The following is a 13,455-nucleotide window of genomic DNA, read 5'->3' as shown; positions in this document are numbered from 1 at the left end:
CAGAGCCTTTTTTTTTATTTAGCAAAAGAGAGAGCATTTGAGAGATTGTTCAGATTCTAATACACCAACAGAGAATGCTCAAACATTGAAAACTTCATTCACTCAGGCAACCAACATTGCTACTGCTTGAGAAAGTGTTGCCTCCAGTGGACATTAATTTAATTTAATTTGGCATTTATAACCCGCTTTACCAATAAGTTCTAAGCAGTTTACATTACACTTACATACTTCAAATGACCTCTTGATTCTATTGAAGGAGGTAGTACAAAATGGGAAGGAATAAAAGTATGGCCCTTACTGAAATAGAAATCATATTTAGATCCTATTACCATTCTAATTATCATCTGGTTTCAAACCTTTCAATTGTGTCAAAGTTCTTAAAGGAAGTGTTATTCAATCAGATTTTGAATATCCTGGACAAGAAAAATTCTCTGCAACCCAAAGAACATATTTTCAGAAAAGGCTACAGTACTGGGACATTGTTATGTGCCCTCATGAACCAGAGGTGTGTAACACTGCATGAAGGCAAACATGCTCTTTTGTTCTGTTGACCTTTCCTTTCAGTCTTGTGGATCAGGCTCTCCTAATATCTAAACTAGGGAACGTAGGTATCTCAGGCACTGCCCTGGACTGGTTTCAGTTGTATCTATCTCACCAAATTTTCCATGTAATTTATAATAGCAGCTTTTCTAATCCACCCACCTTAACTTGTAAGATGCATCAAGGATCTATACTTGCACCGTTGCTCTTTAATATATTTATGGCACTTTTGATCACTCTGAAACTGACTTTTGGGTTTATATGTATGCAGATGATATTCAGTTACTAGTCTCTTCTGACCAGGTTCTACTCTTTTGCAAACTTTAATGATTGTCTTGATGCAGTGGCCAATTTGCATGGATTGCATAATTTGATATCTAATTCCTTTAAATCAGAGTGCATTTAGTTCTCTAGGTCATCTCCCCCATTCTAGTTGGTTTTCCTTTGGCAATCAAGAGTTTTGTCACTATGCTTGGAATCATACTGGATAATAAATTAACTTTTTGATACCCATTTTTCCAATATAATAGAGATTTGTTTTCTTCCTCTTACTCAAGATAGAAGCCCTTAAACATCTATTGGGCAATAAAGTTCTGTGCATGCTTGTTCATGCTCTGAATATTAATAGTTTAGACTATTGCAATATGCTTTATACTTGCCTACAAGTTAGCAAACTAAAATGCTTACTACTTACTGGGAGTGGAGGAGTAGCCTAATGGTTAGTGCAGTGCCAAGGAAACCAGGTTCAATTCCCACTGCAGCTCCTTGTGACAAGTTACCTAACCCTCCAATGCTGTAGGATCAAAATAAGTACCTATATATAATAAGTAAACCACTTCGATTGCAAACACAGAAAGACAGTATACAGCAGTTAAGGTCCTATATGCTGTCAAAAGATTAGGTCATCTTATACCCATTCTATGCAAACAACATTAACTACCCTTTGTCCCCAAAATTAACTACTAATGCTTATACACTGTGTCCTCTTTATAAGTATTCCTGTTTACCTTGCCTCTCTTATCATCCCTTACTATCCATCTCATTCCCTGAGATGTTCCCATGGTAATCTCCTGACCATAGCCTCTGCTGTGAAAATCAGATTTCAATGTACTCGTTGGTCTCTATGGTATTATAACTATGAATGGTGAATAAATGCACCAAGTTTTAAAATGGTTTGAAAACCTGACTTTTGTCGCACAATTGTAGGCTAGTAGGAGGTTGTTGAAGGCTAATGGAAGCTGCAGCATTCCAAAGTTTATTAACCTAGCGGATCTTTACAAAGGCGCGCCAGTGATTTTAGCGCATGGTAATCATTACAATACACTAAAAATGCTACCGCACCTTTGTAAAAGACCAACTAGTTTCTCACTTGTACCTGAAGTTAGCTAATGCTGAAACTCTAATTTAATTGTATTGTATTGTTCCAGCACCATCCTCCTCCCAACACACACACAAACACACACACACATGATTTATGATTGTTGTCTGAATGGGTGTGCTTTTCTATCTACTTTGTGAATTACAGGTCATTATCTCCCTAATTCTATTAAAGTCACCAAAACTTGCATGCACAAATTTGGGCACATGCCTAATTTGCAAATGCAATTTAATTGAATAATGAGCTAATTAGCATTAATAATTGGCTTTTTAACAAGCAATAATTGGCACCAATTAGATTTAAATGGCATTTACAAAAGTAAATTTACACACAAGATCTGCGCCTAAAATTTACACATGATATGAAAAAGGGGGTGCAGAAATGGGAGTCATGAGCGTAACGGGGGAGTTCCTAAAACTAAGGCGCATTGTTATAGAATAACGAGAATACGTGCCTAACATAGGCGCATACATTTGCACTACGTTTCAGTGGGTACAAATGGCTATACCTAAAGTTAGACACAATTCCCAGGCAAAAGCGTTATTCTCTAAACCGTGCCTAACTTTAAGCATGGCTTGTAGAATAGCGCTTTTTAAGTGCTGATTTTTTTTTTTGCACCATACATAGAATCTTATAAACAGATCAGATTGGAGGAGCAAAGTTTTTTATATTTAAGGATCTCGGCTTTGGAATGAACTGCCTGTAGAATTACATAAGGCTTATTTTTTTTTATCCGGGCCTTCGGTAGCTGACCTCTTATATTTGTAATTTGAATCTGCCATTTTTATTATTCTTTGTATTGTGATATTGTTTGTTTTTATATGGTTTTATGAATGTTATATTTGTAACCCGCTTAAAACATTGGATATAGCAGTCTATAAATTGTGAAATAAATAAATATGCTGTTATGAACCACTCTTACGAATGATACTACACCAAATATATCATTTACCTAACTAACCAAATAAACCCTGCCCTATATCTTATTCTTTAGTCTATAGGAATTCAAATTCCATGATGCTGAGGGAAAGAGATCATGTAGCCACAGATTTGAAAAATCGAAGATGTGTACTGCTCACCATCTTTGAAGTGGGTTCTCAAAATTATTCTTAAAAAGAATACTATAGTCATTCAAGAAGCAAAAACACGTGAGAAACAAAAAACTGAACTTTTTTTTAGCCAGAGGAAAAGAGGATTTTTGTATGCCCTGCTTACATTTGGCCAAAATTCAGTTGCTGGCTTACTGAAAGTAATTTTATTTTCTTTGTTTTACTTGGTAGCTTCCAAAAGATTAAACTAGTACTAGATAGAATCTCCTCTATAAAATTTTATAGTTGCCCAGCAGTTTCCTCCTGTTCCTTTCAGCTTAACTGGAATGACTAGGCATTTCCCCTCTGTTTTATAATAATTCTATCACTGAACCCAGCCACTGCAAGTACCTAAGTCTGGTCAGAAAGTGTCACTGTTGAGTGATAGCTGAATCACCCACTCCCTAGGGGTTGTGGATTCTGCCTGCACAGCATCTCCAGCTCCAGTCAACCTACAGAGCAGGACACTTGAGTTACTGCACTGAAGCATACAGCTCTGCCACTGAGCCAGCAGAAACTCTGATTTAAGGGATATTTAGGCTTTGTCCCACAAAGATTTACTTTGACAAATATTTCTTTGCACACTTTTATTCTGAAGAAACAATTGTTGCATTTGTTATGTTTTTCCTGTATCGCCTCATTTATTAGCTAGTAAAGAATCCATTTGGATTTACAAATGCTTCCTAACCTCATTCATTTATTCATTTTTAACTTACTTCACACTTTAATGATAAGCAAGCAATGAACGAATGCATGAAATCAGATTTCTTTATAGTCTGCATGTCTCCAAGGTCAGGGTCATGCAAAGAACCTGGCAACATTTCTAGTCTAAAAAGTATACAAAGATTATAAATTCAAAAGGTGGAACTTATGTCTTGCGCATTACAGAATTTCTAAACCCTGATTGTGTCAAATTCTAGGTTTCTGTATAACCCACTGATTTAAAAAAGATTTTTTTTCCCCTGGTTACCGGTATACTGGAACTTCTGGTCCTGTTGCAAATAGAACAAACAGAACATTCTCTAAACAAAACTATCTAGAGCCCTAAATCTCCAAAATTGTATAAAGTAATTGTTTCATTCATAGAAATAGATTAGCATTGAGCTAAGAACCAGAGAACCCAGGGCCATTTCACTCTCCATTGGCTCAGGTACAAACTTAGGGGCCCTTTTACTAAAGGAAAAAAAATCAAAAATTGGCCATTTTGGCCTTAACGTGCAGTAAACACCAGCGTAAGGGTATGCTGAGGCTACTTTCTACCACAACTTAGTAAAAGGACTTCTATATACCTATGGGCTTCTTAGTATTTCGCATGCACTAAGGGGTCCTTTTACCAAGCTACAGTAAAAAGGGCCCTGTGGTATTGGCGGTGGCCCTTTTTGCCATGTGCCAGGGCCCTTTTTACCACAGCAGGTAAAAAGCTTGAAAAAACACATAGCCATGTGGTAAGCTTGCACCATATGGTCACATGGGGAGGAGCACTTAGGCTCCCGCACCGGGTAACCCAGCAGCTCCGGAAATACGTGCGCTGGAGGCAGATCTATCATTGATGGACGCTATGGGCCGGCGGTAGTTTTGGGTTGCTGCGCAGCAACCCTTTAGTAAAAGGGCCCCTCATTCCATTAGCGCATACTAAGATTTCGTAAAGGGACCTCTTAAGCTGCTTAATAAACGTATAAACTTGAAACTAGATTGTAAGCCCTCCAGGGGCAGAGACATACCTAGTGTACCTGAATGCAATTCACCTTGAACAAGTGAAGGAAAGACATGAGATAAATCTCCCCAAAAAGTTGATTGAAAGCTATATTGGTGAATGTGAAATTAGATAAATAGATATAGGGGTTTCTTTCAACAAATTGACCACTAGAATAATTATTACAAATATCCTCAAGAAAACTGCCAGGTTTTCTTCAGCAATATTAATTTTCATTAATTTATCTTAAATTTGATTGCAGTGAGCACCCCTAATTAACCTGATTTTTTGCTGATAATCATTCACAATGGAATCAAATCAAAAATCCGGGGATGGATTGGCTGGCACTCAGAAAGAAGTCGCACTCCGTGCATTGATTCAGCGCACAGGATATAGTTTGACACAGGTAGGAATTCACTGTAAATGTAGAGCTTTAAAAAAAGTAAGTGCTTTTCAATCATTCTTTATTTCTACACAGGTGTCAATGCTTGTGTCTTTGGATAGGATATATTAAAGCTTGACTAAAAATATTCTGTGCCTAGGCCAATACTTGACTGAGAGCAAATGTTTTTAGCTTCTGCTTAGAGGAGTCAAGAAACTAAACTATAGACCCTTATTATCAAAACAAGATGGACGCCCATCTTTTGTTTCGATAATATGGTCGGGGACGCCCAAATCTTGAAATGTAGGTCATCCTTAGAGATGGTCATCCCTAGACTTGGTTGTTTCTGATTTTCGGCGATAATGGAAACCAAGGATGCCCATCTCAAAAACGACCAAATGCAAACCCCTTGGTCGTGGGAGGAACCAGCATTTGTATTGCACTTGTCCTCCTGGCATGCCAGGACACCAACCGGGCACCCTAGGGGGCACTGCAGTGGACTTCATAAATTGCTCCCAGGAACATAGCTCCCTTACCTTGTGTGCTGAGCCCCCCAAACTCCCCCTAAAACCTACTACCCACAACTGTACACCACTACCATAGCCCTTATAGGCGAAGGGGGCATCTAGATGTGGGTACAGTGGGTTTCTGGTGGGTTTTGGAGGGCTCACTGTTTCCTCCATAAACATAACAGGTAGGGAGGGGGGATGGGTCTGGGTCCACCTGCCTGAAGTGCACTGCACCCACTAAAACTGCTCCAGGGACCTGCATACTGCTGTGATGGACCTTAGTATGACATCTGAGGCTGGCACGACATATTTTGAAAGATGTTTTTTGAGGGTGGGAGGGGGTTAGTGGCCACTGGGGGAGTAAGGGGAGGTCATTCCTGATTCTCTCCGGTGGACATCTGGTCATTTTGGGCACCTTTTTGTACTTTGGTCATAAGAAAAACATGACCAGGTAAAGTCGTCCAAGTGCTCGTCAGCTACACCCTTTTTTTTCCAATATGGGTCAAGGACGTCCATGTGTTAGTCACTCCCAAGTCCTGCCTTTGCTACGCCTCCGATACACCCCCTTGAACTTTGGCCATCCCTGTGACGGAAAGCAGTTGGGGACGTCTAAAATTGGCTTTCGATTATACCGATTTGGACGACCCTGTGAGAAGGACGCCCATCTTCCGATTTGTGTCAAAAGATGGGCATCCTTCTCTTTCGAAAATGAGCCTGAGAGTGAACAAATCCTGGTCTCAGGATGCTAAGCCAAAGGAAAAGGAAGCTGGAGACAATCACCAACAACTATCACAATCCCCCACCCACTGAGCCTGCATTCCCCACCATAGGAGCCAGCTCTGTGGGTGCTGTGGGTGCTTGAGTACCTCCAATATTGAGAAAACTCCTTGTATATGTCCAGGGAGGGGTTATTTCCACTGGGCTTAGCACCCCCAATAATTTTGAAAAGTTGGCTCCCATGTTCCCCACTAGGAAAAAAATGGATCCACCATACACTTCCAGGAAAAAGAGGAAGCTGTGACCAACTGATTGCAGCTATCCCTTCTCCCAAGCTTGTACCACCCGTGGCCAAAATCTGTAACAAAGGGTGAGAGATGTAAAGACCTTTAAGTTTCTGCTGTATGTGGTTAGTAGATATCTCTAGTGACTCTACTAAAATTCTGGTCCAGAATTCTTTCCAGAAAGAGGGAAGGGATATCCTGATCAGCAAAGTAATGGTGGAAGGAGACCCTTTGAGAAGGAAATTGATTGGAATAAAATTCCAGTCCATTCTGAATTCTTTGTCTATGGTACCAAGATCAGGGACTCTGGCATAATGCCAAGTGAAGTAAAGAAGTTGTGAGCAGTGACAAGGTTGGTGAAGTCAAATCCATAACCCTTTATCCTTTACCTTGGGAACCACTGAATTAGCACATCTGTAAAGTCCGCTCCTAAGCATTTGGATCCTACACATGTGCCTAATTTGCCTATGCACTAAAAACCCACAAGCAGGTGATGAAAGGGAGAGGGTAGCTACATGAACTGAGGAGAGAAAAAGAAAAAATGACTGGTAGAGATGGACTATTGGGAGACAGAAGCTAGTGAGGATGGGCTGGGAGAACGATTCTGGTGGGGAAAAACAGGTCTAGGTGGGCTGGTGAGGAGAGAATAGTTGGGAAGAGAAATGACGGGGATGGATTATGAGGAGATACTAGTGAGAGAGATGAGGAAGGGCTGTGGCAGTAGATGATGGATGTTGGGGATGGTCTAGCTGAGAGGGAGTTGCAGAACAGAAGGACCTGTGGGAATGGGCTGGACTGAGGGAGAGAGGGATTACTGAAGAAGAGTGGGTTAAGTCATGCCTGTGCCAGTGTATGGGAAGAGTAGAGGTTTTGTGCTACCTGCCTTCCCCCTTCCAATACCTTCCCATCACGTCTGCCCCAGACTACTAATCCAGTACCTGCAAAGCTCTTCCCAGCAGCATAATGTCTCTTGCAAAACACCCTGCCAACAGAGCAAGGGGTGGGCAAGCAGGACTGCTGTAAGTACTCAGCCCAGGTGGGATAATACCACTTTTTTGTGTCCCTCTATGAGCACATCACCTCATAAGTACATAAGTATTTTATTTATTTATTTATTTATTTATTTATTTACTTATTTATTGCATTTGTATCCCACATTTTCCCACCTATTTGCAGGCTCAATGTGACTTACAGAGTCCTGTTATGGCATTGTCATTCCAGGATATCAGATACAATTAGTGATGTAAAAAGATTAAGTAAGGGAAAAAGGAAAAGATTTAGGCAGATTAGTGTAGAAGGTAGACTTTCATAACTGGGGTGGGCTGGCGAGGAGATTTAGTAAGGCTATAGGTTCTCTTTGTAGGCCTTGTTGAAGAGATATGTCTTCAGAGATTTACAAAAGTTGGTTATTTCGTCGATAGTTTTCAAAGCAGTAGATAATGCATTCCACAACTGCGTGCTCATGTAAGAGAAGGTTGTTGCATGTATCAGCTTGTATTTTAGTCCTTTACAGCTGGGGAAGTGTAGATTAAGAAATTTGCGAGATGATCTTTTGGCATTTCTGGGAGGCAGGTCCACTAGTTTTAGCATGTAGGTTGGGGCGTCTGTGTGGATGATTTTGTGTACTATCATGCAGATCTTGAACACGATGCATTCCTTAAGTGGGAGCCAGTGACGTTTCTCTCTTAGGGGTTTTGAACATTTGAGTCTGGCGGCGGTATTCTGGGCTGTTTGGAGTTTTTTGATAGTCTGTTCTTTGCAGCCAGCATAAAGTGCGTTGCAGAAGTCCAGATGACTTAGTACCATTGACTGTACCAGGGTACGGAAGATGTATCTCGGGAAGAAAGGTTTTACTCTTTTGAGTTTCCACATGGAGTGGAACATCCTTTTTGTCGTATTCTTCATATGGGTATCGAGTGTGAGGTTTCGATCAATGGTAACTCCAAGAATTTTCAGATTTTGTGAGACGGGAAGAGAACAGTATGATGTGGGTATGGTGGTGAAGTTGTTTGTGTTATGTTGTGAGGTGAGTACAAGACATTGTGTTTTTTCTGTGTTAAGTTTTAGCTGGAATGCATCCGCCCAGGAGTGCATGATTTGGAGGCTTTGGTTGATCTCGTTGGTGATTTCGTTTAGATCATGTTTAAACGGTATATAAATCGTGACATCGTCTGCATATATGTAAGGGTTGAGGTTTTGATTGGCTAGTAATTTGGCTAAAGGTATCATCATTAGGTTAAAGAGGGTTGGTGAGAGGGGGGATCCTTGGGGGACTCCACATTCAGGTATCCATGGGTCTGTTATGTCCGCGTTCGTTGTTACTTGGTATGATCTTGTGGTCAGGAATCCTTGGAATCATTTGAGAACTGGACCTCCTACTCCAAAGTATTCTAGTATATGTAATAGTATTCCATGATTGACCATGTCGAAGGCACTGGACATGTCAAATTGTAGGAGGAGTATGTTGTTACCAGTTGCAATTGCTTGTTTGAATGAGTTTATTGCAGACACTAGAACAGTTTCGGTGCTGTGATTCGACCAAAATCCTGATTGAGACTCGTGCAGAATTGAGTGTTTATTTATGTATTCAGTGAGTTGTTTCATCACTATGCCCTCCATGAGTTTGGTTATGAGCGGGATAGATGCTACTGGGCGATAATTGGTTAGGTCCATTGTGCTTTTCTTAGCATCTTTAGGTAGAGGAGTAAGTAAGATGTTTCCTTTATCCGTGGGAAAGAGACCATTTTGAAGGCTGTAGTTTAAATGTTTTGTGAGGTTTGTTTTGAATTGTTTAGGGGCAGATCCAATTAGGCTAGTAGGGCAGGTGTCTAATTTGCATTGCGACTTGGCGTATCTTCCGAGCGATTTTGAGATGTCATCGAACGAGAGCGTGTCAAAGTTGGTCCATGATCGATCTGCTGGGTATTCTCCAGGTATTGGGTATAGACATTCAAGGAGGTTTGTGTAGTCAATTATATTGGTAGGTATTTTTTATTTTTTTTTTATTTATTGCATTTGTATCCCACATTTTCCCACCTATTTGCAGGCTCAGTGTGGCTTACAATACATTGTGAATTATGGAAATACAATTTGTTACAACTCGATTATGGGTTACATTGTGAGGAGTTATGTGAGGACAAGGTCAAAGTATCATTAAGGGGAATAGAACAATGTAATAAGAACAATGGAGGAACAACGAAAGCTAATAGGGCAATAAAACAATAGCAAGGGAACATTCGGGTATAACATTTTATCTGTAAATTAAGGTTTAAATTTAATAGAATTACGGGGGATGAGAATTCAGAAGAGAATGTATTGATGCATTGCTAACAGTGTGCATGGACTTCAAGTGTTTTGGTCCTTTTGAATGACTTTATCAAAGAGATGAGTCTTTAATAGTTTGCGGAAGTCGGTTAGTTCGTAAATCGTTTTCAGGTTGCGTGGTAGTTTATTCCAGAATTGCATGCTCATATAAGAAAAGGTTGATGCGTGCAGCACTTTGTATTTTATGCCTTTGCAATTCGGGAAGTGGAGGTTGAGGAAAGTTCGGGATGATCTTTTAGCGTTTCTGGGTGGCAGGTCTATTAAGTCAGACATGTAGGCTGGGGCTTCACCGTGAATGATTTTGTGAACTAGTGTGCATACTTTAAAAGTATACTTTAAAAGTATCATGAGTCGGAGCTTTATAATTTTTTCCTTAAAGTAGTTCGCATGGTTGGTTGCAGATGGGGTGTCTATATTATTAGAAGTAACCGGTGTAGTATTTAGTAGTTTGTTTACGAGTAAGAAGAGTTTGTGTGTATCCTTGTAGTTTGGTCCTATTTTGGTTTTATAATATGTTCTTTTAGTTTGTCCGATGATGTATTTGTATTTTCTTTGTAGTTGTTTCCAGTCTTTGAGTGTGGATTCGTCTTTTTTCTTGTTCCATGCTCTTTCTAATCTGACTTGTGTTTTTAGTTCTTTCAATTCTTCGTTAAACCATGGTAATGAGTTTTTTCTATGTGAGGTTTTGGTTTGAAGCGGTGCTATGTTGTCTAGTACGGTTCTGCATCTGTTGCCACACTGGGACAGAACAAAGGTTCATCAAGCCCAGTATCCTGTTTCCAACAGTGGCCAATCCAGGTCACAAATACCTACCTCTAAAGGGAAGAGAATGCACCAAAACCAACCCTTACTCTAGGTACCATTTTCCAGTGACTGTCATTTGCGGTGTCCCCAGGTGAAATGAGGAACTTTGCCCTCAGTGGCAGTCCTTGTTTGGTGTAGTTTGTGGATGTTATATGAACTGTTTCATGTTTACTTTGTGCTACTTTGTAAAGTGGGTGCTCTGAGGTCTTATCCTGGAAAAACACAAGAGAATGTCATAATAAACAAACACTTGCATCAGATCATTAATTTGCCGATTGGATTGATAAGGCAGGAGTTAGGCTGTTCACCTTTAGTTACTCTCAGTGGTGTCTGTCACAAGTCCCTAGATAATGTCAAATTTCAGACTGTAGGTCATTCAGCATGTTATTCTGAGAGCCCTCTGTAAACAAAATGACATTGAGGAAATCAATCGTTCAGAATAACAGTGGTGCAGCTGACAGAGAGAGAATATTCACAGCATTCCTTGTTCTAATAATTATGCTATAATGCTATAATGACCTCTTTGTTTTTTCATTATGGGGCCCTTTTATGAAAGTGCAGTAGGGGCCCTGTGGTTGTTCTGCTTTTACCGTGTGCCATTTCCCATGCTAGAAAATAATTTTTATTTGGTGCAGAGGACAGGGAGTAGGCCTGTCCGGTGATACTCGGGTAGCACGACCACATTGCCGTGTGCTGCACAAGTAGCACATGAGCCCTTACTGCCTACTAAATAGGTGGTGTTAATGGCTGTGTGCTCTAATTTGGAAATCAGCACATGGCCATTAGTGACAGAAATATAAATTTGGCCTCGCTAAAAAGTGGCCAGAGCACGCGGGAAACCCAAGAACTAAACTACCGCTGGCTACTTTTTAGCACAGATTAGTAAAAAGACCCCTTATATATTTTTCAAAAAGAAGCATGCATCATAAATCTTCTTTTCTGGTATTTCACTATAACTACGGTACCTTGACCAAAGAAACATGTACTTTAGATGGCTATTCTACATATCTTGACAGCATGATGCCTACGAGTAAATTTCCTCACTATTACAACAGAGCATATCATCACAAAGTTGGTAGTATAAGTTATTTTCTGTAGTGCTTTTCACAACATCAGAGGTGTGATGCCATTGTTATATAACAATTCTCATACTTTTCTAGAGAATATGGATACATCCCAAACAGTACACTCTTCATAGACTGTGTTTCTGATTTTATGGCCCTGAATATATGATGAGTTTAGTTAGTACCTTAGCAAAACAAATTATGATAGTGCTGGGCAGACTTATAAGGTCTGTGCCAGAGCCGGTGGTGGGAGGCAGGGATAGTGCTGGGCAGACTTATAGGGTCTGTGCCAGAGCTGGTGGTTGGGAGAAGGGGTTGGTGGTTGGGAGGCGGGGATAGGGCTGGCCAGACTTATACGGTCTGTGCACTGAAGAGGACAGTACAAATAAAAAAGTAGCACATATGAATTTATCTTCTTGGGCAGACTGGATGGACCGTGCAAGTCTTTTTCTGCCGTCATCTACTATGTTACTATGTTATGTTAGACATTATTTAATGCTGCAATTCTCTAGTAGCACAAAGATCATTTGTAAGAGGCTATTTGCTTCATTGTTTCTGTTTTTGGCTGTAAGAAGCTAGAATGAACTGCCTGTGTCTTTGAAGTATATGACGGATTACAAATAGTTTTGAAAGTCTCTGAAAGCCTTTTTTTATTTCAGAAATTTGTGTTAACTAAAAATCTGTTATTGATGTTTTGATTTCTAGTTATTCTGTATTGTAAGCCATTTGTAATGTAATCTTGGGGAAAAAAAAGGATCATTTCATAAATGAAGAGATGCAAAGTTCTAGCAAGACATTATACAGGTCCCAGAGAAAACTGGGTTCTTTGCAAGTTGTTATATCTTTCACTGGACCAAGGTACAAATTAGCCAAAGATAACATTGTACATGAGTTTTTAAGGCCATATATGACCTTTTTTTCAAATGGTTAGTGAAAGAGGACCTGTATTATCTCAGAAACTCATATACAACATACTTTTGTATGTCCCTTGATGCCTTGTGTGAATTTCTTTTCAAAAGGGTGATAATTAAATCTTAATAAAAACTGTATTTATTATGTTGAACAAACAAAAGGCATCAGTATGTGGCAGCTGCCAAAAAAAGCAAATAGGATGTTAGAAATTATTAGCAAAGGGATGGTGAATAAGACCAAAAACACTATAATGCCTTTGTATCGTTCCATGGTGTGTCCGCACCTTGAATATTGTGTTCAGTTCTGGTCACCATATCTCAAAAAGATATAGCGGAATTAGAAAAGGTTCAAAGAAAAGTGACCAAAATATGATGAAAGGCTAAAAAGGTTAGGGCTCTTCAGCTTGGAAAAGAGACAGATGAGGGGAGATACTGTATGATTGAGGTCTATAAAATCCTGAGTGGTGTAGAACGAGTAGAATTAAATTGATTTTTTACTTGTTCCAAAAGTACAAAGACAAGAGGACACTTGAGGAAGTTAGATGGAAATACTTTTAAAACAAATAGGAGGAAATATTTTTTCACTCAACGAATAGTTAAGCTCTGGAACTCTTTGCCGGAGGATGTGGTAACAGCGGTTAGCATATCTGGATTTAAAAAAGATTTGGACAAATTCCTGTTGGAAAAGTCCATAGTTTGCTATTGAGGCAGACATGGGAAAGCAACTGCTTGCCCTGGGAGTTTTAGTATGGAGTGTTGCC

General features: G+C 39.8%; 1 protein-coding gene across 3 annotated transcripts in view; it reads left to right on the top strand.

Moving 5' to 3' along the window:
* Window positions 1–13,455, top strand: part of A1CF (APOBEC1 complementation factor) — a 136,275-nt gene that overhangs the window by 32,080 nt on the left and 90,740 nt on the right. For 2 of the 3 annotated variants that reach the window (XM_030203095.1, XM_030203093.1), the window contains exon 2: window positions 4,962–5,105. In XM_030203095.1, coding sequence (XP_030058955.1) covers window positions 5,007–5,105 — 99 coding nt within the window. In that variant the 5' untranslated portion in view covers window positions 4,962–5,006. Of the gene's footprint in view, window positions 1–4,949; window positions 5,106–13,455 lie in introns of those variants that run through there. The other variant, XM_030203094.1, reaches the window with a different exon arrangement.

Source organism: Microcaecilia unicolor, chromosome 5 (genome assembly GCF_901765095.1).
Source record: "Microcaecilia unicolor chromosome 5, aMicUni1.1, whole genome shotgun sequence".
Lineage (NCBI taxonomy): Eukaryota > Metazoa > Chordata > Amphibia > Gymnophiona > Siphonopidae > Microcaecilia > Microcaecilia unicolor.
The sequence above is the reverse complement of the archived record's forward strand: the minus strand, read 5'-3'. Positions and strand labels throughout refer to the sequence as shown.